This window comes from Tasmannia lanceolata, unplaced genomic scaffold (genome assembly GCF_043159265.1).
Source record: "Tasmannia lanceolata isolate RefF3 unplaced genomic scaffold, GAP_Taslan_0.1 ptg000002l, whole genome shotgun sequence".
Taxonomy (NCBI): domain Eukaryota; kingdom Viridiplantae; phylum Streptophyta; class Magnoliopsida; order Canellales; family Winteraceae; genus Tasmannia; species Tasmannia lanceolata.
Genome location: NW_027518679.1, coordinates 41,832,036 through 41,847,982, shown reverse-complemented (window position 1 = coordinate 41,847,982; position 15,947 = coordinate 41,832,036). Strand labels below are relative to the sequence as shown.

Here is a 15,947-nt window from a genome sequence, read left to right as displayed (position 1 = left end):
GGCCACCTTTATCCCACCACTCTCCCCTTGCCCACGAATAAACCGCTCTTTTTTACTCTTACCGCCATTATCACTTTAGGGGACATGAGAAAGAAGAAGAAGACATGAGGAGAGAGGAGAAAGAAGAAGAAGACATGAGGAGAGAGAGAGAGAGAGAGAGAGAGAGAGAGAGAGAGAGAGAGAGAGAGAGAGAGAGATGTCGTGGGAATTTTAGGACACAGGAGCTATTCTCAGTTACATGCGTTGGAATTTTAGGGCATAAGAGGTATTTATGTGTTTGGGGTGATGTGTAATTCTCATGTAATTTTCAAAAAAATAAAAAAACTCACTTCTTTTCCTCCCAGCTTATAGTAGTAGATAGATGTATGTGTGGGGATTTGCTAGGCCATTTCGCATCTGACTTTTGCATGAGAGAACAGCCTAGACTAAATTTATGCACGTACGATGTGGAACAAGTCTTTCATCTTCTAATTTCTTCATCTTATTTGTACCATATTTTTAATTTTTGGAATATCCCATGTGAAGAGAGCGTTGGCGCCTTCACTTGGTCGAAGGAGCTTCATATTGATATAGGTTTTTCAAAACCTTACTAGTTATTTTAGTTGCTTTTTGTGTGATCTTCATCTTGTGTTGCTGCCCGGGCATCAGAAATGGCTTTTCGTGAAGGGTTTTCGAGTGCCCCAGAAGCACTCGTTAAGGAAGCATTAGAAGCTCTTTTTTCACGTATTTTTTCGCGCTAACTTTAAGCTTCCTAGCTGGCATTAACTACTATTAATTAGGGAATTCAATCTTTATCAATCTTTACACCCTTGAAAATAGGCACCCAATTTATTATTACTTTATTGTTTTTGGAAAATTGCATAACTTCTGCCTTTGGAAAATAAGGGGGTTTGGTGGTGCCGGTTTATTATAAAAAGACAAAAATACCCTTTATTTTATTATTCGACAAGAATACCTTATGGTGTAAGATTGCAAAAAGTATGGTATCGCACACACCATAGGATAATCCAAACCGTCCATTTGATGGGCTATAACATAAATTGGCTGTGACTTGTGCCCTCAAAACCATTTCCATATGATGATCTAAACAGTCCATTTGATGGGCACAACATAAATTGGTTGTACTGTGCCCCCAAAACCACTTCATTTGATGTGCACAACATAAATTGGCTGTACTGTGGCCCCCAAAACTATTTCCATACGATGATCCAAAGTGTACGTCCATTTTATGGGCCAAAACTTAAATTGGTTATGCCCCCAAAAACCATTTCCACAGGATGATCCAAACCGTCCATTCGATGGGCCACAACGTACGATGATCCAAACCGTCCATTTGATGGGCCATAATGTAAATTGGTGGTGCCCCCCAAAATCATTTCCATGGGATGATCCCAACCCTCCGATATATAGACGTTTCCATAATATGCTGTTCCTCTATATATCGGAGGGAAATCTATATACGTTGCATTCCATAATATGCAGTTCCTCAATACTTTTTGATAGGTACTGGACTATAGGGGCTTATACCATATAAAAACCCATACCCAATACACGGTCCGGGGAGTATGAGTGCAACTCGGGCGGGTTCAACCCGAACCTGACGGGTTCAACCCGGAAAATTGTCAGGTTGGGTTGAGTTCAGGTCGGATCCGGGTTTTGGTTCGGTTGAGTTTTCTCAACCCGGGTTGAGTTCGGGTTGGGTTGGGGTTGGGGTTGAGGGCTTGGGCAACCGGACCCGAGTGAACCCGACATTTTTAATATTTTTTTAATTTTTTAAGCTTAAAATCTCGGGTTGGGTCGGGTTGAACTTGGGTCGGATCGGGTTCGGGTTCGGGTCGACAAAAAGGGTTCCTCAGGTCGGGTAGGATTGAACCTCGTCGGGTTGGAACTCGGGTCGGGTCGGGTTCGGTTTGACCAAATGGTTGCTCGGGTTGGGTTCTGGTTGGCCTCAACCCGACCCTACGCGACCCGAGTTGCACCCCTACTGGGGAGGGAGAATGAAAAACGCAAAGAAAGAGGGAAAGGAAAAGCGCTTCAACGTTTGATCTTCACAATCAAGATTCTAAGATCGCCCAATCAAGATGGGACCAATAATAATGTATCTTTTGCTAATACCTTGTTTAGGTGTCATGCTTGCATGGTTTTAAATTTTGGTCTCAGGAACCAAAATTTCAGTCGAAATCCCAAAATTTCTGCCAAAATTCTATACCAGGTCCCGAAATGTCGATTTTTGGGCCAACTTAGGCTGAAATTACCAAAGTTTTGGCCGAAGTTTCTGAAATTTAGGCCGAAATTATATAAAAAAATATATATAGTATTTTCTCGAAATTTTGGCCGAAATTGCCAAAAATTTCAGATGAAATATTTAGGGCATTTCGGTCTCGACCGGAATTAATTTCAGATTTCGGTTGAAATTTAAAATCATGCATGCTTGATTGGACGATCTTATACTATTGGTTTTAGTAGAGTGTGATCTTTGTCTAATTGCCATGTGAACACGACCATGTGAGGCGACTTGTAATGGGCCACTAGATCAACCGTCCATATTAAACACTCATGTCCCATATGGGACCGATGATGATCTTTAGGATTCAACTCTTATTGCAATACGATCTGTGCTGTCCATTTTTAAAATGTTTAGCATTAAACAACATTTTACTATGGGCACACCCTTTACATGCCCACAATTTTAGACCATAAGGTAGGGCTGCAACAGGGTCGGGTTTTTCAAAACCGTAGTCCAACCCTGGATCCCATTATCTCGGCCCTGACCCGCCCTGATCCTGAGTCAGGGCCGAAAAACCTCAACCCATTGCCCGCCCTACAGGGCTCAGTGCTGGCCCTGCCCTGCCCTGATTGGGCAGGGCCGGCCCGGCCCTAATTGACCCTAGTGCAAATACCTGTTAAGAGTAATAAAGCAACCACTTATCATATAGAATAAAATGATCATTAAACAGAGAAAGGGAACAAAATAAGACAATATGAATTCAACAACATGACAGGCAACAGAGACAATTAATAATAATAATCTAAAGAAACATCAATCCAAGATAATACAAAACATTAGCAAAAAAAAACATGCACAGATGATTCAATTCTATAATAGAAAACTTATGGTCGGGCTGGGTCAGGGTACCCGAGGCATTAACCCAGAACCCGACCCGACCTGACCTGAGTCAGGGTCTAAAAAAATGAACCCTGACCCGCTCTCAACGGTGGGAAATCCAGCCCTCACCCTGTTCGGGCTCAGGGCGGGTCAGGGCCAAATTTGCACCCCTACCATAAGGTATTCTTGTCAATTAATAAAATAAAGGGTATTTTTGTCTTTTTATAATAAACTAGCACCACCAAACCCCTTTATTTTCCACCACCATAATAAATTGGGTGCCTATTTTCAAGGGTGTAAAGATTGATAAAGATTGAATACCCTAATTAATAGTAGTTAATGCCAGCTAGGAAGCTTAAAGCTAGCGTGAAAAAATACGTGAAAAAGAGCTTTTAATGCTTCCTTAACAAGTGCCCAGGGGCACTCGTTAATAGGGCTGCAACTCGAGCCGGGTTTTACCCGACCCGCATCGACTCGACCCGAAAATAGCCTGGGTTGGGTTCAGGTTTCATGGGTTTCGGGTCGAGCCGGGTTGAGCATTCAAAAGCCCGCATGAATCTCGGGTCGAGCCGGGTTTGAAGGGGCCCGACCCAACCCGACCCGAGTTACATAAGTTATAGTATGTACATTTTTTTCTATTGTTAGTTAAAAGTTAAAAGTGAAAACCTACGCACCCACTGTTATTGTATGTGAGTGTAATTTCTGCTTCTATGAGTTGAGTTGATTCAAGTGTTTGATTGTAATTACAACATTGTTTGATTACAACATTGTTTGATTCAAGTGTAATGTGAGTGTAATTACATCATTGTTTGATTCAAGTGTAATGTGAGTGTAATTTCTGCTTCTATGAGTTGAGTTGCCTTGCCAAACAAGAATTTTCCTTAAAAAATTGCGTCAACGTGAAAAAACCCGACCCAACCCGAGATTTATCATGGGTAGGGCCGGGTTTGGGAATCGTGGGTTTTCCAAAAAAAAACCCGACCCGACCCGACCCGGGAATCGTGGGTTCTCCAAAACCCGACCCGAGTTGCAGCCCTACTCGTTAACAAAACCCTTCCGTGAAATTGCTTAGCAAATCTCAAATTATATTGAATGTATGGAATCAGTGTTGATGTTCCGTAGGCCATTTGTTGCCGGTTGGACTTTCCTTTTCTTTTGAAATGGTGAATCATATAAGAATGGAAAGGGAAGCCCGAGGTGGGACAGCCCAATAGAACAGATTACAAGATAAGAAAGCAGAAACAGAAAAACAACAGAACAAGACATGGCTGATCAAGGGGGAAAATAATCAAACCATTGTAAAGAGTCACTATTCACACCCCTCTTGGCTAACAAATCAGCCTTCTCATTGGCCGCCCTCCTCACATGCTTCATGACAGCCGATGACCCTGATATAATCTCGTGGATCTCATCAATGAACGGCAAAAATCTCTAACGAGGCGCCACTCCCCCCTTAAGCCACCGGATAACATTTAAGGAATCCCCTTCAATAATAATCTTGTCAAGACAATCACCACTTATTTTCTTGATACCGTAGAATACCGCCTTAACTTCCGCCTCCGAAGCATCGCATACACTAATCGGACCAAACAAGGCCCATTGAACAACGCCCTCACCATTACGGCATAACGCCTGTTGGACTTTCCTATTATTCGGTACCGGTAGGAAATGGCATTTATTTGAAACTTTAACTCTGATAAGGATAATTTTGTAATTGTGCAGTGCTGTTTTGAAAGTGTTTTCCTTTTTATATTAATGCCCTGTTCGTTTCAGATTATGACAGCCAATTGTGAGCCCCCCAACCGATTGGCTCAAAATTATGTTGAATTTTCAGCCAATAATCCACAATCTGAAACGAACAGGGCCTTAACTGTTTAGCTACCTCTAAATCTACTGGCTAAACGTTATTTTAAAATTGGGATTTGCTAGGGATAATTCAGAAAAGCATTTCATGGCTGGTTGTTGCATGTGAGAGCAGCAGCCACCTCAGGTGAATTAAATGAATAAGACAAAATCTGCGGAAAAGTGAGCCTCTGTGGATGCTCTCTCATTCAACAGCCAGCCGTGAAATGCCTATCTGCTTGTGGTCCCTAGCAAATCCCTTTAAAATTTAGATTACGATTAACAGATTTTGGGTGTGGAGTGAAATTTACGAAATTTTCATTCTTGAAATAAAACACAATGAGAGAGACTACTCGTCTACTCGGCCATCGTGTGTATGGAAAGTTTGGGCATATTTAATGTTATTTACCACCTCCCTTGGCAAATGAACCCACTGTAACAGAAGAGCCATGTACTTTCCAAGTAGATTTTCAATGACATGCATGATTTTTTGGCTCTTGAGGCCATGGGAAAGTGGAATCTGCCGTAGTTTCCATCGGTTCTAGGGTAGCAAATGAAGGGAGACCACTCTAAAATAATCTATAAATTGATAAGAAACCTTTGTTCTTGAAGTGGGTCATCAGTGATTAGTAGTTGCACACCACCTCAGACATGGCAACGAAGCTAAATCTGAAGCTTCTAGTTGATAAAAAAGCCAACAAAGTCCTATTTGCAGAAGCAGGGAAAGACTTTGCAGATTTTCTTATGAGTCTCTTAGCTCTCCCTGTTGGGTCTGTAATAAGACTCCTCACCAAGCAAAACATGGTTGGATGCTTAGGCAAACTGTACGGGAGTGTCGAAAATTTAAGCGACATATATATTCAGCCTGGTCATAACAAGAACCTCCTTCTCAATCCTGCAATGGCTTCTCTCCCTGCATCCCCAAACCCTCCTCTTTTATTGCAGAACGATAAGTCCATGGCAACAAAGAAATACTTCTTTTGCAGCAGCAATTACATTCACCAATATGTTTCAGAGGTTAGAGGCACTCTCTGTCCTGCATGCAACGCCAAGATGACCTTAGAGTTGGTCTATGTCTTTCCTAACACCACAGCAAACACTGTTTCTAATGGAGAGGGTGGATTTGTTAAGGGTGTGGTCACTTATATGATAATGGATGACTTGGTGGTGACACCCATGTCCACCATCTCTAGCATTACTCTCCTCAATAAGTTTAATGTCAAGGATACTGGTGTCCTTGAAGAAAAGGTGGTAGAAGTTGGTATTAAAGAGGTACACCATCTATATGCTCTATTTTTAGCGTGATTATGGTTTTCTGATAGACAACAAGAACTCACTCCTTTTTTACTATTGTGCTTTTCTGTTTCCAAAATGATATTTGTTTTATTTGATAGGGTTTGGCTCTGCTGAAGGCTTCACTGCAGTCCAAAACAGCTCTCACTGATGTATTCCTTGGGAAGTAGCTAGGTTTTACTGAAGATGTTTGACTAGTGGGAAAGTAGAGGAGAGGACTGTATTTTTTTTTTTTTTTTTTTGGGAATTAATTTGCTAGACTATGTTTTGAATCTTATTTCTGATTAGAGGCTGTGTCGCCGAACTTTAGTGAATGCTCTCTATTTTTCTTGCCTTTATATGATGTTGCATTTTTGCTTAATTATACTGAATTTTATTTGATAGCATTGTGTTCTCGGATTTCATGTATCAAGAACTATATGTACCACAAGCTTCTTTAGTCAAGGATAATGGTATAATGCTAAGGAGACTGATAGATAGGATTGTTTTTTGGAGTCCTCATGTACCAAGTAGCAAACATACTGCTGTTGCGCATCATCTTAATCATATACTATCCTGCCCCTTGATTTCTGTAGACTTTGATCTGACTAATGGGATATCCATTTGGTATGGGACGAGGACTGTGTGGGCTGCCTCATGATGTTCCACAGGATCGTTGTCTCAATTTTTTTAAAAGATACCAATTTTATTTAAAAATATAGAAACGATTACAAGTTCACTTCAGTCAGTATAGATTCCCGCATTTAAAATGAGGCATTTGTTGCACCTAATTTGTCTAGACGCTCAGCAAAATTGTTGGCACTTCTAATGAGAGAAAAAGAGATTAATACGGTAAAAATGCAAATTCTTTAATCTCATCCAAGAGATTGGCTAGTTTCTAGGTTCCTTCACAAATTCCGGTGACAAAAATAGTCAATCCTCATTGAAGAGCACGGACCTCTACTTCTATGGAGCTGGTGGTTGGATGTGTTCTTAAGAATTCTTGGGCTACATCATCTACTCCTTTGTGGGGTACGTACCTTCATTAAGTTGAGAGCTACAACCAAAAGCTCCCTCTGATATTTGTTGAGACCCAATCTATTCGCTCTCTCATTTTCAGCGGTTCTTCTTTGTCCAATACATTATCTGGATGCACAAAATGCTTGTCTCTTAAGGGACATCAGAAAAAATTGGAATGATACAGAGAAGATCAAAATAGAGACTGCACAAGGATGACATGCACAAATCAAGAAATGGATGTACAAAATGCTTTCCTACATGGCATCTTGGAAGACATTTATATGAAGCAACTACGGTGGATTTATGATCCCAAATACCCTAATCACGTGAGAGATCTAGTCCTTGCTAAACTTTCGAGAGACCTCTTCCTTGCTAAACCTGACTTGCGAGAGACCAAATAATTGAACTGTGGCTCGTGCCATGATACTATGTGGACTAGGGCATGTCTCATGCACATTGTGAGGATCCATCTGGATCCAAGATTATCCCATTGGGATCTTAACTGTTATAAAAGAAACCTGGACACACCCATGTCCTCTGTAAAATCCTGGCTATCCAGAGTCAACACTAGCAAAACCATGCCTGTTTTGCAGTTTCCATCATTGGGTTAGTCGATCGAACCAGCCCTTCGGTCGACCGAACATGCGTTTTTGGGTTTCCAGAATGTGCGATTCCCTGGTTCGATCATCTTCCCCCGTAGGTGGGGAGAGCATTCTTTGGTTTGATCATCTTCCCCCGTAGTATAATGTAGTAATTTTTGTTGCCTTTTTTCTTCTTTCCTGTCTCTTCTAGGGGTGTAAACGGATCGAATTCGGAGCGGATATGACTATATCCGAATTCGATTACAGTATACACTATCCGAATTCGGATTCGGATTCAGATTCGACGGATATTTAATATCTATTACCGAATTCGTATCTGCCGGATATTGTTCGAATTCGGATATTATCCGTATCCGTTTATTCGGTAAATTCGAACATTTAATTGCGGCACTTTATCTTTTTTCTCCTTCTTACTCGAATGAATTTTTCAAACCCTAACACGAGACCTCTACATTCTCTTCACAAAATTAACTCTCAAACCCTAAAATGTATGAGATCCTCTTCTTCCTTTTAAAACAAAGGCAGAGAGAGAGGGAAGCGGTGGGGATGGATGATAGTGTTGGTAGTGGTTTTTGGGTTTTTCGTTTTTTTATATATATGATGGAATGGGTTTGGGCCATTTTTTTTTTTCTAAAAAGAAAATTCACTTTTCATTTAGAAACAAAAGATAGTGTGTCATTACTAAAAATAAATATTAATGATATTATTAATAATAAATAAAAAGGATTTACTTATCGGATTCGGATGTTAAACGGATCGGATATACCATTTACCAGATTCGCATCCGCTAAGAGCCAGATATCTCATAAACGGATTCAGATAATATCCGCTTGAAACGGATTCGGATAATATTCGCTTTAAAGGGATTCGGATGCGGACGGTAATCGAATTTCCGAATATCCATTTACACCCCTAGTCTCTTCTTCCTGTTTTTGTTCCCTGGGCTGGCCCTTCTCGGGTGCTCCCTTTTCATTTAATTCACATCGCTATTTCGAAAAAAGGAAAAGAAAAGAAAAAGAATGCGCGATTCCTTTCTTTTTATGTTAGATTAATCCAACCTCCCCTCCTTTTGGGTTTCTAGAATGTGTGATTCCCTTTATTTTTGGGAAATGATATATCTGCCCCTTTTGATCACCAGGAACACCCCCTGTCAATGTATCAATGACTAAAGAGAGGTTGTTGTACTTATGTCAGAAGAATTCAATAACCTTGATTGCCACAAACATTGACAGGGGGTGTTCCTGGTGATCAAAAGGGGCGGACATATCACTTCCCTTATTTTTATGTGAGATTAATCCAAACCCACCCTTCTCTTCAGGAAATACACCCTAAAACTCTTGCCTTCAATCCTAGTTAGATCCTTCCTTCGATTGGATATTGCAACTTGAAACTCGTTGGAATTTCTTGGGATAAACAATCCCCACAAATTAGAGCAGTTCCCCAATCGATTTCCAAAACGATTATCATGCATAAGAACATTCAGATCCATTCTAGAGTTGTGATTTCTCACCCTAAACTTGTCAGATGGAGATCGGTGAAGAATCCACAACCCTAGATTGATCTTTAATATCTTTCCTCTTTAAGAGATATAGAGGAAATCAACACCTAAAAATCAAGAATCTAATACCATACCTCTGGTTATTTTTCTCCACCCTCGAGATTCTCCATAGCCTCCTCTCGTTCCATGTTAGGGTTCTATTTTGAAGAAAACATAGCTCATATTAGTATTTATATCCCCGGATTAGAGAGCCCTAATCCAACTTAATTTTTTTAACAATTTTGCCCCTCCCCAAAATCAAGTTAGCATTAGGGATTTTAGTGGTATTTTGGGGTCTCTCTCTCTCTCTCTCTCTCTCTCTCTCCTGGTGTAGATGTTAGTAACACAAATAAACAAAATTTAAAGAAAAAATAGAGAAGAGGATGGTTGATTTGAGGCAACTGGGACATCCTAACGGCTCGGTTCGAGAGGAGCCATTACTCTCTTAGAAGCAATCTCTATTTTGCTGTAAATTCTCTTCCTCTTTATTAATGATAAACATGCTCTTTAAATAGAGAAACTATAGCCCACGTTTTGCAGTTACATGGATAATAGCATAACCCAAAAGATATTGTACAATGAGAAAAATCAGGAAAAGTAATATCAGCCACGATTCCTAGTAACAACTACAACTTTAAATAACTCAAATAAAATATTTAAAAGCCTAAAACTTAGGAGATTTATTTGGGGAAGATTTTCCGTCCATTTTTTAGAGAATCCATATTCGGCACGCATCATTCCTTCCCCCAACCTTGTTCTCAAGGTTGAATTCCTCACTGGAGAAATTACTTCAATCCACCGGGGTCCCAAATCCTACAGGGCATAGTTTTGTTGAAAAACATTGGCTTCTCATGATCTTCAAAAATGGCGGTCGCGATCATTCGAACCCCGCCTTCAAAATCCGTTGTGATCGAGGTTGGAAAGGAATATGATTTTTCAATGAGCCGCATCGAAATGAAAGAAGGATCAAATAGTTGAACAAACTCAATATGCTCTTCATCAATGTGTTCAACTAGCCCATCCTTGTCATCATCTACTCGAACACCAACATTTTCAAGATTCTGCTCTTCTTCGTCTTTGCACATTTCCTCGATTAGTATGCTGATTTTGTCCATCCCTTTTTCAAATCGCCGTTGATCTTCTATCATTTTCGTAAAAGACACTTTGAGCTTCTGAAAATCTTCATGCATGGAATCCAAAATCTCATGGAATGAAGCCATGGTGCAAGACCGACTTCTCTGATACCACTTGTTACGTGCCTCATTGGTCGTAACACAAATAAACAAAATAAAAAGAAAGAATAGAGAAGAGGATGGTTGATTCAATGCAACTGAGACCTCCTAACGGCTCGGTTCAAGAGGAGCCATTACTCTCCTAGAAACAGTCTCTATTTTGCTGTAAATTCTCTTCCTCTTTATTATTGATAAACATGCCCTTTAAATAGAGCAACTAAAGCCCGAGTGTTATAGTTACATGGATAATAGCATAACCCAAAAGATAAGGAATAATGAGAAAAATCAGGAAAAGTAATATCAGCCACGATTCCTAGTAACAACTACAACTTTAAATAACTCAAATAAAATATTTAAAAGCCTAAAACTAGATATTTATTTGGGGAAGATTTTCGATCCGTTAGAATCCATATTCGGCACGCATCAGTAGAGAGGTGGTTTATGTCTCTCCTTTATCTCTCCCCCTCTTTGTTTCTGGGTGTAACTTAGAGAGGCGTTTTCTATCCCCCCAGTCTCTCTCTCTCTCTCTCTCTCTCTCTCCAAGGAAAGGTGAGAACATTCCATTTTTTCTCATAAAATTGAAATAAAAATCAAGTATTTTGATAAAGATCATAGCTCTCGCTGATCTGACCTCCATATTCAAAGAGTGTAGACACGCAATTTCAAGAATTAAAGCCTTCCTCATCGATGGTTAATGGAGGATAATTTCTTAGTGTTCTATTGGGCATTCAGATGGAAATATCCCAATTTACTCATGCTGTTATTTAGATTGAAAGTTTCGTAAAAGGCAAGAGAAATGCCCAGTGGCTTGCTTGAAAAGGTGTTTATGTAGTAGTTTGCTTTGACAACTCACCTCAAGCAATCATTCCTAGAGATGAAGATGCATCTGCTTATCTCCTCAGATACCGTAACTTTTTAGAATGCCTAAGATAAATAATAATAAAAGACAACATGTATTCGTCTTATTATCAAAACACGGTAGTGGGAATATCAATAGCCAAATATTGGAAATAAATGATTCTAGGAGACATTGTTTTGGGAAGTGATATTTACGCCCTTTTTTATCACCAAGACACCCGGCGTCAGTGTATCAATGACAAAAGGGGGGCTAATGTACTTGATCTCAGAAAGTTCATGTAGCCTAGATTGCAACGTACATTAGGAATGGGTGTCCCTGGTGATCAAAAGGGGCGTAAATATCATTTCCCATTGTTTTTTATTGTTATCTTTGCAATGGCATTTTTATAGTGTCAATGTCTTAGTAATATATATGATTTTATATTTTAGTAAAAAGAAACAAGTATTATTGATTGAATTATTTATTGAAAATTTGATTCCATTCCGATGTTGGTCTGGACGGTACCAAACGGTCGAATAGGAATCACGATTGATTCTCTAGATAAATTCTAGTGCTTACACAAACACTAGAAATGGAATGGTAATCTGTTTACTGGGAATTGGATTGAAATGTGATACGGTTACCAATTCCCAATCCTTGCAATCCAAACACATCCAAAAGGGTTTAGTCTGATTCAATTGCCGAACTTCATTTTCTAATATGTAGTTTTTACCATTCTCAACGGCAGAAATTCCGCATAACCCATTCTGTGAATGGTTCCAAACGAAGGAAATTTTCATTCTTGAAATCAAATCTTCAATTCATATAACTATTGACACACTCCTCAGAGAGAGAGAGAGAGAGAGAGAGAGAGAGAGAGAGAGAGATTTTCCATCTCCCGTGACAAATGAATCCACTATCAACAAAAGACCTTGACAAATGAACCCACTATCAACAAAAGAGACATGATTTTCAATGACATGCATAATTTTTTGGTTCTTTAAGGCCCTGGGAAGTGGAATCAGCCGTAGTTTCCATAGGTACTAGGCAAAAACACAAATAATAAAAGGATCTATAAATTGGTGAGAAATCCTATTTCTTGAAGTGGGTCGTCAGTGATAAGCAGTTGAACACCGCCTTAGACATGGCAAAGAAGCTGCTTCTGAAGAAGAAGAAGAAGAATCTGAACACCGCTTCAGACGTCGCAACAGAGCAGAATCTGAATCTTATCACTGTCAGTGTTAAGCAGTTGAACACCCCTTCAGACATGGCAACGAAGCTGAATCTGAAGCTTCTCTTGGACAAGAAAGCCAACAAAGTCCTCTTCGCTGAGGCTGGGAAAGACTTTACAGATTTTCTCATGAGTCTCTTAGCCCACCCTGTTGGGTCTGTAATAAGACTCCTCACAAAGCAAAACATGGTTGGATGCTTAGGCAAACTGTACGGGAGTGTCGAAAATTTAAGCGACACTGACATTCCGCATGGTCATGACAAGAACCTCCTTCTCAATCCTGCAATGACATCCCTCCCTGCATCCTCAAACCCTCCTCTTTTATTGCAGAACGATGAGTCCATAGCAACAAAAAAGATACTTCTATTGCTGCAGCAACTACATTCACAATTATGTAACAGATGTTAGAGGTACTCTCTGTCCTGCATGCGAGGCCCAGATGACCTTCGAGTTGGTCTATGCCTCTCCTAACACCACAGCAAATACGATTTCTAATGGAGAGGGTGGATTTGTTAAGGGTGTGGTCACTTATATGATAATGGATGACTTGGGGGTGACACCCATGTCCACCATCTCTAGCATTACTCTCCTCAATAAGTTCAATGTAAAGGATACTGGTGTCCTCGAAGAGAAGGTGGTGGAAGTGGGTATGGAAGAGGTAACCGTTTAGATGCCTTATTTCCATTTTAGTTTCCTTTATATTATTCATGTGTTTTTTTGTTTGGTTATGGTTTTCTGATAGACAATAATAACCCACTACTTACATACTCTTGTGCACTTCTGTTTCTGAAATGATATTTGTTTTAATTGATAGGCTTTGGCTCTGCTAAAGGCTTCGTTGCAGTCCAAAACAGCTCTCACTGATGTATTCCTTGGGAAGTAGGTTTTACTGAAGATATGTTTCAGAAATGGAGAAGTTGGGGAGACCAGTGTGTTAGCTTTTTTGGTATCATTTTGCCAGACTATGTTTTGAATCTTCTTTCTGGTTCTACGGGAGGCTGTCTCCGAAGTTTAGTTACTGTTTCTTGCCTTTATAAGATGTTGCTGTTTTGCTTCATTAGACTGAACTTGCTTTGATGGCATTGTGTTCTCTATCGGATGTTATGTATTATGATCTGAATGTATCAAAAGTTCGTTTAGTTAGGGATAATAGTAAAAGTAATGCTAAGGAATTGTGTCGGCGTCTACATTTGCCAAACAGCGAAAATGAATGCTTTTTGCTGTGTATCTCACCTTGAATGGATATGATCCGAGCCCCTTGATTTCTTAGGCCTGGTTTAGGGCTAATTAAAGTGAACTTTAAGTGTAGATTTCTGTAGACTTTGATCTGCCTAATGAGTTGTCCATTGGGTGATCCACACGATCAATGGTCTCAATTGCACAGGTATTCCTCTGCCTGGCCCATCATTGTTCGTTAGAGTTGATCAAAACAGTGATCTTGGATTTGTGTAATCTCTGCCTTCTCAATTTTTGAGATTATTGAAAGGATTTGGCCTTCATGGTATTAATCTCATGATGAATAACCATACCACCCATAAAATATAGCCTACAAAATCTATAGTTTATCTGGGCAGAACCCTACAAAATGCTTTTTAGATAAAGGGACCAGGATCATATGTGCAAGCTACCATTAATTGGTGGACTTGTGCGGATCATATGTGCAAGCTACTATTAATTGGTGGACTTGTGCTGTTGCCTGCCGAAGGTCACCATCAGGTAAAACTATTCCCATTTAAAATTTTCCATCGGGCATGTTTGGCAAGCATGAAAAAATATTTCATGAAACATTAAGTGGGGCCATTTTTGGACGATAGGCATAGATGAGAGGCTTGAGAGGATAAGAGTGAGGGGAGCATGAAAAATCACAGCAAAACCATAAAAAAAAAAAAAAAAAAAAAAACCAAATTTGAATTAGCGTATTTTCCCGCTAGTTTTTAGGGATTTGTGTGCTCTCTCTATCCAGATCGTACATATCCTCTTAAGTTTCTCCAAAAAAAACTACGAAAAGATATTTTTTCGTAGGGACAGCGTACAATCGATAACGGCGATGACAATCTGATAAAAAACTACGAAAGATAATTGTAGTACTTAAAAGCTGACCTACCCGGGAGAAAAACTCCAAGAAAGAAGCGTAAGAACACCTTTCTCCAAAAAAAAACATTTTTACCCAATATTTAAATTGTCAAAAAACAAACTCGCTTTATGTAATTCATTACCTATATTTATAGAGGCGTTTTCCTCTTTACAAAGTGTTACTATAAAATTAGAAAGTAGCAACTGTAATTTGTCTTCCAACTTCGCATTCAAAAATAAAAGAATAGTGATATGGTAACCGAGTTGGGGACCGAGAGTGGAACTGAACAAATATCTTCTTAACACTTTAGAAATCTTTCCGTCGATTTTTAGCTTTTTCCTCCATGAAAATGTCAAAACTACCCTCCCATGCCATGTGGCATGTGGGGATTTGTTAGGTTACTCTAAATAAAATACACCTTAATTAAAAACAACTTCTAAGTTGCTGTCAAGCGAAAATATCATTATGGAAGTTGGTGTTTTGAATGTAATATAAAAGAAAGTTTTTCTTATTAAATTTTGGGCAGTGATAAATTCACCCCCCTAATATCTCAAATCGACCCCCATATTTCTCTATCTCCTCTCTCTAAGCACTGCCCTATATGGGGGTCGATTTAAGATGTATGGGGGTCGATTTATCACTCCCCCAAATTTAACTCACTACTATTGGGGACTGATAAAAAAGAAGTTGCTTGCGATGTTGCTAGACTTACGAAAGGAACTTGCTAAACTATTAAACAAAGGTAGGTTAGTTTCCTAAATGTAAATCCCCTGATTTGGCACTTGTAGTAATTTTAATTAGAAGCTTGGTAAAATGAAACTGATGTCTTTTTTAGGATCAAGGAATTCACTAGACTTGACCCAAGTTGCCTTCCGACCATGGTCTGTTGTCAGTTGCTTCTTCATTCTCGGCTCTCAGTTCTGTTCTAATCACTTCAATTCCCATATACAAGACCATACATAAAAACCCATATTTTAAGGTGGCATTAATTTGGATCAAGGCAAAAGAAAATAATGGAAAATAAAATTTTACATAAAAATAAATATTCCATGGAAAATTAATTCCAGTGATAGTAGAGGTTTGCAATTTCCCTTGGAAACAATGAACGTTTTTTAATTTTCGAAAAATAATTCCATGGAAAATGAACTAATCAGGGGTTAGAAAAATGGACATGATCTTGAAGTTTTTGATAT

General features: G+C 39.3%; 1 protein-coding gene and 1 non-coding gene across 2 annotated transcripts; both read left to right on the top strand.

Moving 5' to 3' along the window:
- The first annotated feature begins 5,599 nt into the window (after nt 1–5,599).
- Nucleotides 5,600–13,918, top strand: LOC143891880 (uncharacterized). Its single transcript, XM_077396384.1, has 6 exons — nt 5,600–6,220; nt 6,343–6,393; nt 12,555–12,933; nt 13,082–13,338; nt 13,495–13,545; nt 13,742–13,918. The coding sequence occupies exons 1-6, from the start codon at nt 5,600–5,602 to the stop codon at nt 13,916–13,918; spliced, it is 1,536 nt and encodes a 511-aa protein (XP_077252499.1).
- Nucleotides 7,386–7,492, top strand: LOC143846233 (U6 spliceosomal RNA). Its single transcript, XR_013234708.1, has one exon. It is a non-coding gene; the product is annotated as a U6 spliceosomal RNA (small nuclear RNA).
- Nucleotides 13,919–15,947: the final 2,029 nt, after the last annotated feature.